The following is a 16,720-nucleotide window of genomic DNA, read 5'->3' as shown; positions in this document are numbered from 1 at the left end:
TATATAGAACATTGTGTGTTATGTGTAAATAGCTCTAAACATTGTTTTAACAATGTGATGAGCTTATAAATCTATGTTTCTTTCATATTTAGCGTGGATGACACTAATTTCCCTTATTTATTTCACTATCAATGCTTACCTGAAATGGCGAATTCCTGTTTCTGTTGTGTTTATTATTGATCCGCTCTTTACATAATCTTCTTATATTCTAATGTACTTGCGAACTTGTAAATTTGAAACAATATTTCTGATTATCTTACCTTTGATTTCATTGTCAACATTTTAGTATGCTGGTCGTTGGCGTCTGCTAGAATCCTATCAAGCTGATTTTCAAAGCGGCACTTGCCTTGACGCGACATATACTGTCCTACCAAATGGGACAGTATTGGTAGTAAACACACAAGTTGTTAATGAAACTCTTGATAGCATCGAGGGTACAGCTGTATCGGCTAGTATAAGTGGATCTGGAAAGCTTTTCGTGACCTTCCCCAATTGTAAGTACACGTGAAAAAAACTTTACAATATTATAATTAACTGACTTCGTAATCAAAGACAAGATAGATAGTCCCGCGTCAGTACCAAATGTCATGGGAACGGTCTAATAGTTACCGAGATTAGCTTTACATATTAGCATACATGTCATGGTTCAAGTGTTGGTTGTAATTAAGATGATAGAAAAATATTAAACAGTAGTGACAATAACCATGAGTAAAGAAAATATTGTATGGCACCTTCTGGAACATAGATATAAAATATCATTGTAATCTACATATCATCATCATCAGCCCATATTTGTTCCCACTGCTGGGACACACGCCTCCTATGAGGGTTCAGGCCATAATCCACCACGCTGGCCAAGTGCGGGTTGGCAGATGTCGCATGTCGTCGAACTTTTGATTCTTGGACATGCCGGTTTCCTCACGATGTTTTCCTTCACCGTTTTAAGCAGTGGTGATGTTATCCACATGTGCAGATAAATTGAAAAATCAATTTATTTCCTGCACGCTCGGCCCGGTCTCGAACCTCGGCTTGTCGATTTTGAAGTCCGAGGTTCTCACCACTGAGCCACCACTGCTTTTTCGAAATCTACATATATCTGACAAAAATTATAACATAAAATTGAATTACATTCTTTTTATACGTAACTAACTTATCTAAATATTACGGTAATAATATAATTATTTAATTTTTAATTTTTAGCTCCTGAACCGGGTAATTACTGGATTTTAGACACGGACTACGACTCCTTTTCCCTGGTGTACAGTTGCAGGAATTTAGAAAATAACAGAAGGAGAGGTATGTTTAATTGACGCTGGGTATAACACTTATATGGAGAATCTTTATGAATAAAAAAAGTAAAGAGTCCTCAATAACTAATATGCAGGAAATATTGACGTGTACGTGTGTGTAATGTTTACTTGTGTGATCCAACTAACGACCGATTATGCGGCTTCGTGACGTCAAAAAAAATCATTATTGAAAAAAAAGATTACTGAGTAAATTGTATTTTTCAAATGACATTTAACAGAAAATTTGGTCCATAAAGTTCATTGACGTTCCTTATCTTACTTGAATTTCATAGTAGTAGCTTTCAAGACAACCCTTTATGTCGGTTTAATAACGTGTTCTACCAACGCGGAAAGGATTGCTATATATAGTCACGAAATGTGAGTACTCGACATTTGTTAATTGATCCCTCTCCTTTCAGTGTTTAGTTGGAAACTTAGCAGATCACGTGAATTCACAGCGGCAGATAACAATCGCATGGACGCTGTCATCGATTCTATAAATGTTCTCAACAGCAGATACTATAATAACGTAGACCATTCCGACTCTGCGTGTTTCTACTACCCGGAAGCTGATGGAAAACCCCTTATATTCAGAGGACAGTGTGACGAAAATATAACTCTTGTCAGCAATTTTAATGCGGCTGATGTAAGTTTTAGTAATAATTATAAATATGGAATGACATGTGAATGAATAATAATAACAATGTCTCCTAAAAAATTCCAAAAAATAATGTTAGTTGCTTTGGGAGTTTGTATGAACACACCATTGCTAACTATAATCCCAAGCTACAGAAAACTTAAACAAACCAGTTTTTAATATTGCGTTATAGGATGCTATATATCTCACAAAATATATTTAGAGCGATGCCTAACGTCCTAGTCATTGTGAACTTTTTTAAGCTTATTAGTTTTTAACATTTGTAATATCATCATCAGATGATTTTCGACTCCACCTATATCCCGTTACGATTTCGACCATAATCCAACGTGTTAATCTATTGCGGGTTGACAGAGGTTGGCAGATTGGATATCTTTTAACTATTGTTTAACTTTAATAGTGTACTTACCGACTTACTTGCCATATTGTCTTTCTTGCTACCTTGTAAATGGTATGATCGTGGCAGTGATCATGAAAGTAATGTAGAGAAACTAAAAAACTGTTAATGTTTTACGCTTGACTTCACAAGAAATTTGACTCCAAATTCCCTGAATATGTATTTTTTTTCCAGTATTTGGATACTTGGTATGACATCGAGAGTTATCCGACTGGATTCCAGTTTGGCACATGTCCAACAGCAACATATACGCTAAATGGAAATGTTGTTGATGTCTACAATACAGAAGTTGTTAACCAAGTTCTGTCATCGATTACGGGTGTGGCTGTGCCCTACCCTGATGGGTCTTCTAGGTTAACTGTGTCCTTCCCTATTCCGGGAACTAATTGTAAGTGTATAAATCAATTTAACAATCAACACTAACATAACCAAGTGATTTTGCATATTCATATGATTTATATTCTCATTTTTGTAAGAACATTAATCAATCTTTAAACTCTGACGGTAACGTATATAATATTATTATGTATTGAAACTTGAGAATGGACTAAGAAAATCTATTTTTCAGTCTCGACAGAGTCACCCTATTGGATACTATCTACCGATTACATAAATTACGCTTTGGTCTATTCATGCGTCAATATTGATGAAGAGCATAGAAGTGGTAAGTGTATGGAGCATCTCTTCCTATCACATTTTATGGTCAAATATATACATCATATTAACTAAAACCATCTATTACTACAATTATCACAACATTCCTTTTACTGTTGCCTTCATAATCTATATATATAAAATTCTCGTGTCACAGTTTTCGTTGCCATACTCCTCCGAAACGGCTTGACCGATTCCTCTGAAATTTGGTAAGCATATTGGGTAGGTCTGAGAATCGGCCAACATCTATTTTTTATCCCGATATTCCTACGGGATGCGGACTTACGCGGGTGAAACCGCGGGGCGCAGCTAGTATCTTATATATACAATTCCCGTGTTGCAATTTTAGTTACCGAACTCCTGCGAAACGGCTGGACCGATTCTTATCTAATTTTGTGTGCATATTCAGAATCGGCCAACATCTGTTTTTCATACCCCTAAATGATAAGAGTACGGCAGTATAGCGCTTGCCGGGTCAGTTAGTATAATATAAGATTTATTATATGACGCGTAACAGAGCTTTGGGAAAGGGTAACCAGTATGTATCAGAATGTTTTGAAGCGAAGTAATTTTGACTCATGAAGAGACCGTAGACCTTACTATGTCTATGTGTCTTTATGACTATCATAGTAAATATTAAAACGCTACCGCTACACCCGGAAACCGACGTCGCCAAAAAGAAAAAAGCTACTATAATAATTAAAATTAATTCATCAGCTTTAGCGTGATTAAGTAACAAACATCGATATATCTATCCACCTAAAGACGTCTTATATTATAGGTATAGTATAGATGAGTGTTTATAAATAAGTTTTTAATATAAAAATGTTTTTCAGTGCATAGTTGGAAACTCAGTCGGACAAGGACTCTAACAGATGCGTCCAATACAGAAATTAACCAGGTCATCAACTCGGTGCCAGTTCTGCATCAAAAGTATTACAATATAAGAGGCCATACAGATGAAGACTGTTTCTACTACCCAAATAATTTTGGCGGTCCAGTTATTTTGGACGGAGAGTGTGAATCGAGCACAATTGCAGTCCAAAACTTCAATCTTACTGCAGTAAGTTTATGTTTATTCAATTATATAGTTCATGCAACTTCGAATTTAAGAATGGTGAAGCTTACAATATTCACTGTTACCATACATTGAAATGTAAATAAGAATTGGTAGTAAGTATATTAAATTACTTAATAGACTTTCATATATGACAAAGACCACGAAGCAGAAGAGACAGACCAGACAAAAACAGAAAAGACGATTCACCTCCATCTCACCCAGCAGCTCAATTGCGTAAAAAATATAATTATTGAATTTCATATCTTTCAACAGTTCGCCGGTACTTGGCACGAGGTTTCTAAATTCCCATCTGAACTCCCATCAGGGGAATGCGTTACCAACAAATACGAGGTTCTTGCCAACCAAAATGCCTTTACTTTAACAAAGACTTTCGTCACATATGAAAAACTTACCGTGGCTCCTGGAACTGCTACCGTAGCTGCTGATGGCAGAGGAATATTGGAAGTTAAACTATCTGGTGATAACGGTCAGGTTCTATTATATATTTGCGTTTAATTTTAATATAATGTTTCTATCATAGTTTGTAAGCGTTATATTACTAACGTTTTTTTTTTTTTGTTGTTCTACTAAATGAATAAAATTATGATTATTATATACATATCAAGTGAGTAATATTTGAATTTTTCTATATTCTTCCAATAACTCTTTCAGTTTCCTACGAGACCACTATGTACGTCATAGATGTTGACTACGATGACTATGCCTTGCTCTATGGTTGTAGAAACCTTGGAAATAACACCAAACAGAGTATGTATATGTTTTACTTACATTTTTATACATTACATTTTATTACATAAGTACGTATGATGATTGATCGTTTAATGGCTGAACCTACTCCACTAGGGGACACGGGACTTCACTATTTATACTGCTAAGCTATCCAGACCCAGTAACTACAGTTTAGACTACAACTCACTACATAGACTAAACTCTATTCACGACATTGTTCAGCCGAATTACGTGCATAAAAAATAGATTATTTTAACCATATTTTCCTTCAGTTTACAGTTGGATACTCAGTAGAGACCAGGCTGGGCTATCTGAACCTGCTGCCGCTAATATAGATAAGATAGTGTCAGAAACGAAAGACTTATTCGAGGGTTATTATGAAAAAACTGATCAATCAATACTGGGATGTTTCTATTATCCTGAATTTGAAGGAACACCAGGACAAATTGTGTTGCCTGGACCTTGCGATAATACTATTCGAGGCATTGCAAACTTTAATGCTGGTGGGGTAAGAACGATTATTTAAAACCAACGATTACTTCATAAATCTCTACCTATACATAATATATGTATCTATTACTTAAGTTTTGTCGCATTCGACGACATTTGTTTTTTCTCATAACGAAAATAGTGTAATCTTAATAATCGAATAGATTTCGTACTCGTTTTTTATTTTATTTTTTATGTGTGTCTAGGTTAGTCTAAAGTAAACATGCCTTTTTAAATATTACCTTATTGGGTCGTATAATGTCATTAACTCCTATTATATTCTTCTGCAAAATGCAGCTTCAAAATATTGACAGATTATTAAACTAAATCAACTTAATAGGAAGTAAAATGCAATCATATAATTTCAGTATTTAGGCAAGTGGTACCAATTAGCGAGTTACCCTCAACCATTTCAAGATGGCGATTGCGCTCGCGCCTACTACAGCACGACAGATGGCGTTGTCGTCTCCGTTATGAATACCCAAGTAACCAATCGCACGCTAGATGTCGCTTACGCTACTGCCGTAGTGGCATCCACTGACGGAAGCGGCGTCCTCGAGGTCACCTTCAATTTCCCTGGATGTAAGTTAACTAACAGGTTTTGGTCGATATGTAAATAAATTTTGTAAACAGTGAATTTGTAAATATACGGTATTTTCATGCTACAAGCCTGAAATTATGAAATAAACCGGGACATGAACGTCCATTTTAAGACGGATTTCGTCAAAACAAGTACCTATTTATAAGTAAATGAAACCTGATTGATAACCTCAGTCCTAGACCTTAGTCCAATTTAAATCTACTTTGTAAATGCAGTATTTTAGCCTGGAAATTGACTCTGGGGGGACAAATTAGATGTTTCCTTTGTGGTGCTGGATACACGATCCTGACAGTCTTCAAATTAACTCGTTCACTTTAAATTCTTTTGAATCTTTTTACCCACTTGCAATTTTATGTACAAAACGATTTCAACGATTCTATCGCCGACAATATTGTGATTTATGGTTTACCATTCTTTTTCAGTTTCTACGGTTTCGAATTATTACATTCTGGATACTGACTACGACAATTACGCTTTGGTATACAGCTGTAGAAACATAGATGATGGAAAGAATAGACAAGGTTTGTTGTTTATAAGCAGATTTAGTATAAACCTTATATAAATAAAGCGCTTTTCACAAACTCCTGGTGGATATTAGTCTGGTCACATATATTTTTGGCTTAACATATGCAGAAACATGTACTTATTATATTGGTACCAACTCCTTTCAATGTCGAATCAACTTCCAGTAACCAGTTGGAAACTGAGCAGAGACAAAACGCTCGCTCCCCAGTTTGAAGCGGCAATGAGCACAATCATCAACAACACCCAGGGACTGCTGGAGTCGTATTATATTCCAAGTAGCCAGTCTGATGAAGCTTGCTTCTACATACCACAAGTGGACAGAGACCAAGCCCCAGTTTTCAGAAGTCAGTGCGACCCTGTAGAAGGTGTTCAAGGATTCGATATACAGAAGGTAAGATTTCTTACACTTACTCCTAATGGCCCGATATATCGGCTGTTTTAAAAGGATAAATTCTAATGTTAAAAGACATCTTCATCAACCTTAACTGGTAACGAAAACAGATGATTTATTTCACGTATCATTTTACAGTTTGATTGTGCATAATATAACTATTTAAATATTTCTGAATCTAGAGAGTTAGTTGTGTGGTCTCGAAATGATGAGCCGTCGTCGCCGACACAATTTTTTTTCCAACTCGCTTAACACAAGAAACTTTGGCGAAACAAGAAATTATGGCGCACATCACACTTTTAAGGTAACCCAACTACCCACCGAACTACTACCGATATATTTAAAATTTACAGTACTTGGGCTGGTGGCATGAGATCGAAGCGTACCCGACAGACTCCAACCCTGGCTCCTGCGTAAGCTCTGAAATCCGAGCATCTGGCTCAACATATCAGTTAATAGAGACTGGTGTTAAAAACAACAACGCGACCGTGGTTGTGAGCACCCTCACTGCCAGCAGCAATGGAAGATTAAGAAAAACATATAGCGATGGACGAGTTGTTGGTAAAAACAATTATATCAATAAACTATATAAAATATAAATAATCCCAATTATTTCAATAAACTGTGGTAATATTCCTTATCCTACATTAATTGATTTATAATTGAGTAATTCAGGAATAACGTAGCTTTATACAACCGAAATAATTTTCTATTTCCTTAGGTATTCATCGTAATATACACACATTAATACTTATTATTTAAACTTAATAATAATTCTTAATTTATTTTATTAAGGTCTAGATTTTAGTATAAGGTCACACATCATGAGCCAAGCCAAAATCTACAAAACGCCTCAGAAAGATTAAGAGATTGGTTGTTTATCTATCAACTTTCATGAGATCCAGGCAAAACTAGCTCTAATTAATCGTTATATTCATTGTTTAATAAAACTAATTCCTTTTCAGATATCTGGGTTCTTGCGACCGATTACGAAACATACTCTCTTCTATACTCTTGCGAAAATATAAATGCTGATTATAAACGAGGTAAGTAATATTTGCGAGTAAATGTAAATGGATGGATAAAAAAATGTACTTCATATAGGATTACTCCAGTCCATATTTATTAATGAAAATATTCCTGTACCTAGTTTTGCTAAATTCTTATTCTATTACAATTTACGGTAGCGTCAATAAATATTTTACCAATTATTTATTAATTTGACAAATTTTATTATTTATTATATTTATTTTTTACAATTTATCAAGACGATTTTTTTCCCCTTCACAGTATGGAGTGCAAAACACAGCAAAGCGCGTGCTCTGTCGCAGAATGCGCAGAACATAATGTCAGAAGTTATAGCCGAGAGACGTGTCCTCGAACCGCAATTTTACCTACCAGTCGACCAGAGCGATGGAGCCTGCTTCCACTATCCTGAACCCACTGGGAACCAGGTCATCTTACCTGGACAATGTGATCAGAATATTCCAGTTGAAATGAGATTTGATGCTGCACAGGTACCTTTTTTAACTTTATGTGTAATTTTAGAAGCAAATTACAATAGGAATAAAGCAAGTATCCATTTCAAGTTAAGTATTTATACTTATCTTGAAATGACTTAATGATTAGGAGTAATTGCAAAATGTCTTTTTAATTGTTAGAGGGGGGAATTTGAAACTTACAAAATCTCTAAATATCTATACAACATTTTTAAACATATCATTTTGTCTAACAGTACACGGGTACTTGGTACCAAACGCAAAGGTATCCTCAACCATGGGAGAGAGGCAACTGTACTGGGGCGAGGTACTCTTTGGACACACAAACTGGCGTGGTGACTCTCGTCAATTGGGAAGTGGTGGACGGAGAATTGGACACCATTGAAGGAACTGCTGTTATCAGCTCCCTCGATGGGAGCGCGAGACTGATCGTGACTCTTCCTATCCGTGGAATGAGCGGTATGTTTTGTAAATTCAAAAAATATTGATTTAATAAATAGATGGAAAGACCGTGAAAGCTGTATTATATTATACGCATAATACGAGACGTTTTTTCATAAAAATTTTCCGAATTTTGCAGCTTTTGTTCTGCTTTGGGGGTCAAAATTACATAAAATAAAATCCATCATACAAATAGTTTAACTAATGCCAGTTTAATATTAAATTAATATCATACTAAACGGGATTTAGTTAGCTAGTATTAAATTATTTTCTTGTTTGAATCGAATTCATTAATAAAATAATCTATATAATATATTCATAAAACTTACAATGCCTCGCTGTTCCACACACACCTTACATAGATACTAAACTCTCCTGATAGAACAACTCAACGTTTACTGAGACAATTATAATTGCTACATAATTTATATTTTTACAGAGCCCCAATATACCACAATGGAATTGTACGTGCTAACAACAGATTATCTTACTTATTCGCTCGCATACAGCTGCGTCAATGTCGATCCTTTCCGTCGTGCAGGTAATCTAAGCAAATGTTTTTATATCTGTTTTATATAATTATTTCAAACAAAAGTAACTTATAAATTCATTTCATTTATTTCATTTCAACAGTAAAATGTATCGAAAATTTTCTTTGTTTTCGTTTGTATTAATAAAACTTTTTTAAACAGTTTACAATATCTTAAAACAAGACCAATCAGGGTCTTGTTCTATCAATGAACTGGATTTATAAATTTTTTGTTTTTTTACACGTTTAACAATTCTATTATTCAAATACACATTTTTAAATTTCGAATGAAGCGCAAATTTTTTTTTTTTTTGCAGTCTCCGCGTGGAAACTCAGTCGAACTCGTTCAATGACACCTGGCGGAGAGGCTGCCATTGAAACATACATGCGAAATCGTGAAGAATTCAACAGTAAATACTTCATCACCGTGGAACAAAGTGACGAATGCCCTGAGCCAAGCTCCGCGAGATTAGTGAAAAGCAGTATTATTGTATTATTTGTTAGCATAGCTCTAATGTATTTGTCATAAATGGTATTAATATAATATTACATAGTGTAATTTGTTATTATTGCGTCGAGGACGTTGAGTGAGCATATTTTATATTTATTATTCGTAATAAAAAACTAAAAAATACTCTTTGTTTTATTATTTACTTACTTCAGCTTATATGTAGATAAGTTTTTTCTCAATCATTCAATTCAAATTAATTTTTTTTTCAATGGTAATGAAATCAATCAATATTTAAAATTTATAGGTTTTCAGTTAAAAACCAGCTCCTAAAGACTGGACGGAACACAGTGGGGTTTTTTTAGTCGGTAGGAATTCGACATGACCCACGGCTCCTTTCCCGGGTGCCGTGGATATCTAGGAAACCATTTAAATATGAATGAAACTTTTGCTGGTATTAAGTTTTCGTTTAGTGTTCCTCTGCCTTCTCAGTCAACACCTTTGACTTAGAGCATCTAAAAATCTGTCAAAACTGCCTTAAACTGAAAGCATCGTTAGTTTTGACAGCTCTATCATGCTAGCAAGGTGAAACCAGCAAAATTGCATAAAAACTATATATGAATTTGTAGCTAATTAGTTGCTAATTAGTTACCAAAACCACGATTTTGTTGCTCGCGCCGATCACCAGATATCGCAAATCATGCTATCGTGATATCAAGCTAGCAAGGTGAAACCGGCAAAATTGCAAAGAAAATCGTACACGATTTTGTAGCTATTTAGTTGCTAATTAGTTGCCAAAATCACGATTTTGTTGCTCGCGTCGATCACCAGATATCGCAAATAATACTATCGTGATATCAAGCTAGCAAGGTAAAACCAGCAAAATTGCAAAATTGCAAAGAAAATCGTACGTGATTTTGTAGCTATTTAGTTGCTAATTAGTTGCCAAAATCACGATTTTGTTGCTCGCGCCGATCACCAGATATCGCAAATAATTCTATCGCAAGGTAGCAAGGTAGCAAGCAAGGTAAGGTAGCAAGGTAACTTAGTAAATTATATTCTTTTCCTTTGATCTTTACAGGGGATTTAGGTGCTATTTTGTTGCTAAATCTCAAGTAGTGCAAAAAATTATTTAAATTTTTTTAATTTATCTCTTCTTGCTATCTTGAAACCAGTTTTTTCTGGAATACAGAGTGTCCTGAATTTGTTGTTCATCAGGAGTAAGTAGATATATGAGTCTCGGAGTTAGAATGATCCATTTAATATTTACAAATTATAAACACTTGACCCGACTTTCACAGGCTTTACTCGGTATAAAAATAAAGCTTTTACCTATAATGTTTTACTCGGTTTAAGATCTATAGATCCTGTGAATATCCCAGTATCTCGGTTCTAAGGGTAAATCAGTTTTAAATTCGTTTTAATAACTTTACCAAAACGCAACTGTATTTTTGGATAGTTGATCGCAACAAACAAAAAACTTTATATTTCTTTCATACCTAGTAACGTCTCTATCAAGTCTAATATCCAGCGTATATTTATTAAAGTGCCATCTAGCATCAAACAGAATAGGTATTTATTAAATTACTAGCTGACCGCCTCGGCTCCGCACGGGTTGTTGTTGGGTCTTGTTTAAAATATATTTTTTTATATTTTTTAGCTGTTACTTCTTTATCCAAGGGGAGTCAATTTTTTGAAATATAAAAATAAGCCGTTCTTAATTTATAAGCAGTGTAAGTAACACGACATTCTTACAAATATATTATTATGGAGAATATGTCTATTAAAGGAAATAAAGGTATTCGACTTTTTAGAATGAACAATAATGATAATGTATTTTTTTTTTTTTTTTTAATTTACACAAAATTTTGGACCAAAACAGCTTGTATTCTGGTCTAATATCGCACCATACGGTATCAATCAGTCATTCATAGAATCGTTCATTCATTTTATCGTTCATGTCTGATGTCTCATCAAATTTGATTCAGTGATCTATCAAATTAATTTTTCACGTAATGCGGATAATATGTAAATGAAAATAAGAAAAACTCTATAATTCTTATGATTAAGACTTCGAGTCACAATAAATAGGTTTTTCACGTAATTTTACTATTAATTATAAAATAAGCGATGGCCGAAAACGAGGAGCTAACCGGGCCCGTGTCGCAGGAGGATCTTGAAGCTGCAGAAAAATTTAAAAATGAAGCTAATGAATATTTTAAAAGTAAGTATAAAGGAACAGTTTATACAGTGAATAAAAAAATATTGTTTACATACAATGACAAAGGTTTTTATTGGGCTTGATTTAATTAAACTTTATAACCTCTTTCAGAGCAAAATTACATTAGTGCTATTGAATTGTATACTAAAGCCATTGAGAAGAATCCCAAGAGTGCAGTTTACTACGCAAATAGAAGCATATGTAACCTAAGACTAGAGAATTTTGGGTATGCTTTAACAGATGCATCACAGGCAATTTCCCTTGATCATACATACACCAAGGCATACTACAGAAGAGCTGCTGCTTACATGTCATTAGGAAAATACAAAAATGCGCTAAAGGATTTCCATTATGTAAGGAACTGAAAGTATTTAATGATTTAGTAGTTACACAATATATAGACGGATTATCTGCTTATCTCTGTTGTGGGAAACTATGTTAAATACTATTTTACTACTGCGAGGTCATGCACGTGATAGCGGGTGATACTAATTTGGTAAACTGAGAAAAACTTGGAAAGTTAAAATTATGGTAGCAATTCGTACAATTTTAACTTTAAATAAAATTATGAATTTCCATTAATCAATGTTGCCAATAACTATTGGATCTTAGAATATATAAATTTAGTTTGTATAGTTGGGTATTAATGACAAAGATTGATTATCAAGGAAAATAAATTCTGAATAGCTGTTAGAGTAGTGTATAAAACAAAAATCTTTATCATTAAGAATAACATGTTGTGTTTTTATATACTATAAAATAAACCTGGTTCTCAGTGCAGTTAAAGTTTAATGTTAGGTCTTTAAATAAATAAATTAATATGCATATCACTATAGTGAACATCATACACATAATATATAGATAATATAGACATAGAAAAGTGTTAGAATAATCATACTAATATTATAAAAGTGAGATATTGTAAGTATGGATGAATGAATCATTGTTACTCTAAACATAAAAAGTACTGAATGGTTTTAATGAAACTTTACAGTAATATAGCTTATAACATCAGAATAAGACATGGGCTATATAAATACTTCCTATTGTCCGTGAGTTCGTCACTGAGTGAAACCATCGCAGAATGCAGTGCAGATAGTATTAATATAATAAATTAGACTCTGCCCGGATATCGAGATTCCTGTTCTATCCCAAGGGAGCATTTAATCGGGATAAAAGTATTGTATCGCCTAAGTCAGCTCATACCTTGTATGTATATATACAAAATTTCATCAAAATCCATTCAGTAGTTGCACCGTGATTGACGGACAAACATCCAAACAAACTTTAACATTTATTATATTAGTGTAATTATGTAGCTAGTATTTTTTTATGCATCGTAGTAAAAGAATTATTAGATTCTAACAAACTCATGACAAAGCAGACACTTTGAGAACTGAACCTTAACATAGTATTTACTTATCCACTATCTTATCTATTTACATTTTGCTCTAGACATAACAATTATATTATAATATTAAAGGTCACAAATTTGTAATCAGTGATTTAATTAAATGGTAAATACTTTACTAAAACCATGAGAATTAAAACATAGGTGAGCTAAATCCCCTTAAAGGCAAGTCAAAAATTTTAAATAACTATCATATCAAGTTGTAATTTACATTATTGAGGAATTATTAACAAAATATTCTTATTACAATGACTAACTATTACTTGGCTAAAAAGTATTGCATTCCTAATATAAAGTAGCACCTCTTTTTTGCTAGACTAGTTGACCTACTGAACTTTATACATCCTTATAATAAAGTGTTGGCACTACCTGGTTTGCCTATGGTGGATATATAGATTATAGCACTCAGTTATCACCAGGTGTATATATCAAAGGTGAAAGATTGTTTAAAAATTGATACTATAGTATAGTACTATATCCTGGGATAAGTGCCTTGAAACAATCTCTTCAGCTAAATATAATAAGAAAAGATAATTTTTAACATTATTTGGAAATTCTTAAATGTTATTCTAACTAAGTTCTGGTATACAATATCCCAAAGAAACCTAAGCCCATTTCATATGGCCTTCCATAAAAATCAAATTTCTCTTTCAATATGGTTTTACTATGTTATGTTCGTAATGCATGCACAGAATGAGATACCTTTTTTTTATTGTTTAAAAAAAAGTGTTTTATTAAAATTAAAAGTTTTGTATATTCATCTTACAGGTAACCAAAGTACGGCCAAATGATCAAGATGCCAAGTTAAAGTACAATGAATGTAATAAAATAGCTAAGAAAATTGCGTTTGAGAAAGCAATCGCTGTTGACAAGAAGGAAGTAAATATAGCAGATGCTATCAACTTGGATGCTATGAGTGAGTTAGAATTTTTGTTATTTAATTGAACAACTCACTACTAAATAAAAGATAAGGGTATTGAAGATAGATTGAAAAATTTTCTGAAGTTACAAAGATTCATTCCTTGAAAAAGAAATTTTTAAAATAAGTCCAGAAGTTCTTGAAATTAGCATGTTCAAATGAAAAAATTAACAAGCAAGTTCAGCTTTATATTACTATATATTACTAGCTGCGCCCCGCGGTTTCACCCGCGCAAGCCTGTATCCCCTAGGAATATCAGGATAAGAAGTTGTCAATGTGTTATTCCAGTTGACCAGCTATCTACGTACCAAATTTCATTGCAATCGATTCACTAGTTTTTGCGTGAAAAAGTAACAAACATACACACATCCTCACAAACTTTCGCATTTATAATGTTAAGTAGGATTAGTAGGATAGGATTATGACTCTGTAGTTTGTATTATTATGTATAGTAATTCTATTAATTTTAACTTTTATAGAATTCAAAATCTTTGTCCCATAAGCATATATAACAGAATTCTGCGTGGCCGAGAAGTGAGGGGTTGCCACGGTAGGGCGAAAGACGCGAGTTCGAATCCCGCCTCGTGATCGAATTTCTTCTTTTCTTCCAAAAATTACACAAAAAAATCCTATGAATGTGTTATTTATTATTTATAGCAATTGAAGATGAGTATGAGGGGCCAAGTCTTGAGGACGGCCAGGTCACAGTCAAATTTGTCACAGAACTAATGGAATACTACAAAAATCAGAAGAAACTACACAAGAAGTATGCATATAAGGTAAACAATAGTTTTGGAACATTCTCGCAATGTTGGATTTGATTGTAAAATGAAGAAATATGGTAATGGGTACAGATTTCATGGTATTTAATGATTTTGAATCCTACCTCATTTATAATGTTATTATTTTTAAAATTTTGTATTATGAAATTGCTATTGAGTATGCATATATGAAAACTAAGAACAAAATTGGGTCATGTTTATATCAACCAGCTTCCTTATTGCACTTGAGTATAGGTTAAACTGGGATAGGTACTAGGTCTGGCAAAACACAGATCTTGTCCCACCCCCCTCCACTAACACTAAATTTAATATGAAGTGACATTCTCCATTCAAGGCTCCTTTCATTATTAACAAATTACATATTCAGAAATCTAATAACAATATGGAATAATTTTGAATATTTTTCATATGTATTATTCAATTTGAATTTTTTTAAATTTAGTTTTTGTTACGATACCCGCAGAGTGATCATCTATAGTAAATTGTCTTACGATTTTTATTGCTAATCAAGTAAAAAAGTGAATTTATATAAAGTGTTTTTTGCCTAAAATATATATTGAATAATCTGTGAAACAATTGTGCAGTGACTTTTATGATTTGAACAATTAAACAAGTGATTTAAAGGCGAAAGCGAAAATAAATCTCGACAAAATCATTAAACCTGCATTTGTTAAAGAACGATTCATAAAAACGCGTAAGCGACACCATATGCACGGCGCTTACGCCGTTCTTCCCGCGAGGTTTGCAATCTGTATTATTCGAAGGCGGCATTAAACTGGGCGCTTAATACTAACGGTTTTGAACTATTATTTTGTTCGAAACTTATTCAATATAATAATATTAATACCAGTAATTGTTACTGTTTATCCTTGATATTGAAATGGATAAGATTACATGGGGATGCTGTTTACCTGAAAATAAGAACGACAAACAATCTGATGACTTTATTTTATGTTCAAAATGCAAAAAGAAATATCATAGTGCCTGTTTATCACTGAATAATAAAAGTATTGCTCCAGAGGATCGGGCCAACTGGTATTGTCCGGAATGTGTACGTTCTGAGCCTAAAACAATAAAAAATGACAATACTCCGATAAGAAATATCTCCACCACAAGAGGTAGTAAAAGACAAGCTCTCAACTCTCCGCCTATGGATAAAAATCAGATACCTATCACACGCGATGATATCCGGGATGTGGTGCAAGAAGTATTCCAAGACACACTAAATAATTTTCTCTCCAAAATACAAGAAGACTTTTTAAAGTCTCTTAATAAGGAACTTAAGCCTATCCGCGAAGAGTTGAGGGTTTTCTCCGATTCCTTAACCTTTATTAACTCCGAGTTTGAAGAAATAAAGAAGGAACACGAAGTTACCAAAACGAAGGTAATATTCTTGGAAAAAGAGAATGAAAATCTCAAAAGCGCATTAAATGGCTTGCTTTCTCGCAGTAACCAAATGGAACAATACATTCGTCAAAATAACTGTGAAATCCAGTGCGTACCAGAACACAAAAATGAAAATTTGATGCGATTTATAATGGATCTCGGAAAAAGAGTGGGATGTGAGTTGAATGATAAACTTCGACCAAATATACTGTAGACACCCGGTCTCATACAAAATACCGCCTTAAAAGTGTCTCCGCGTCAACATATAGC

General features: G+C 33.6%; 2 protein-coding genes across 2 annotated transcripts in view; both read left to right on the top strand.

Moving 5' to 3' along the window:
* Window positions 1-9,877, top strand: part of LOC119828739 — a 49,740-nt gene extending 39,863 nt beyond the window's left edge. The window contains exons 31-48 of the mRNA XM_038350982.1: window positions 287-494; window positions 1,201-1,296; window positions 1,709-1,935; window positions 2,519-2,732; window positions 2,913-3,008; window positions 3,835-4,061; window positions 4,332-4,545; window positions 4,731-4,826; window positions 5,081-5,316; window positions 5,666-5,879; window positions 6,321-6,419; window positions 6,588-6,814; window positions 7,168-7,375; window positions 7,780-7,860; window positions 8,105-8,331; window positions 8,550-8,772; window positions 9,194-9,295; window positions 9,601-9,877. Of these exons, the coding sequence (XP_038206910.1) occupies window positions 287-494; window positions 1,201-1,296; window positions 1,709-1,935; window positions 2,519-2,732; window positions 2,913-3,008; window positions 3,835-4,061; window positions 4,332-4,545; window positions 4,731-4,826; window positions 5,081-5,316; window positions 5,666-5,879; window positions 6,321-6,419; window positions 6,588-6,814; window positions 7,168-7,375; window positions 7,780-7,860; window positions 8,105-8,331; window positions 8,550-8,772; window positions 9,194-9,295; window positions 9,601-9,812 (3,207 nt within the window). The 3' untranslated portion in view covers window positions 9,813-9,877. The remainder of the gene's footprint in view (window positions 1-286; window positions 495-1,200; window positions 1,297-1,708; window positions 1,936-2,518; window positions 2,733-2,912; window positions 3,009-3,834; window positions 4,062-4,331; window positions 4,546-4,730; window positions 4,827-5,080; window positions 5,317-5,665; window positions 5,880-6,320; window positions 6,420-6,587; window positions 6,815-7,167; window positions 7,376-7,779; window positions 7,861-8,104; window positions 8,332-8,549; window positions 8,773-9,193; window positions 9,296-9,600) is intronic.
* Window positions 9,878-11,680: 1,803 nt separating this feature from the next.
* The window catches only part of LOC119828738 (serine/threonine-protein phosphatase 5-like), a 15,670-nt gene continuing 10,630 nt past the window's right edge, over window positions 11,681-16,720 (top strand). Inside the window, exons 1-4 of the mRNA XM_038350981.1 lie at window positions 11,681-11,955; window positions 12,064-12,305; window positions 14,132-14,279; window positions 14,940-15,061. Of these exons, the coding sequence (XP_038206909.1) occupies window positions 11,862-11,955; window positions 12,064-12,305; window positions 14,132-14,279; window positions 14,940-15,061 (606 nt within the window). The 5' untranslated portion in view covers window positions 11,681-11,861. The remainder of the gene's footprint in view (window positions 11,956-12,063; window positions 12,306-14,131; window positions 14,280-14,939; window positions 15,062-16,720) is intronic.

This window comes from Zerene cesonia, chromosome 8 (genome assembly GCF_012273895.1).
Source record: "Zerene cesonia ecotype Mississippi chromosome 8, Zerene_cesonia_1.1, whole genome shotgun sequence".
Classification (NCBI taxonomy): Eukaryota; Metazoa; Arthropoda; class Insecta; order Lepidoptera; family Pieridae; genus Zerene; species Zerene cesonia.
Note: the sequence above shows the minus strand (reverse complement) of the source record. Positions and strands in the feature narration are given on the sequence as shown.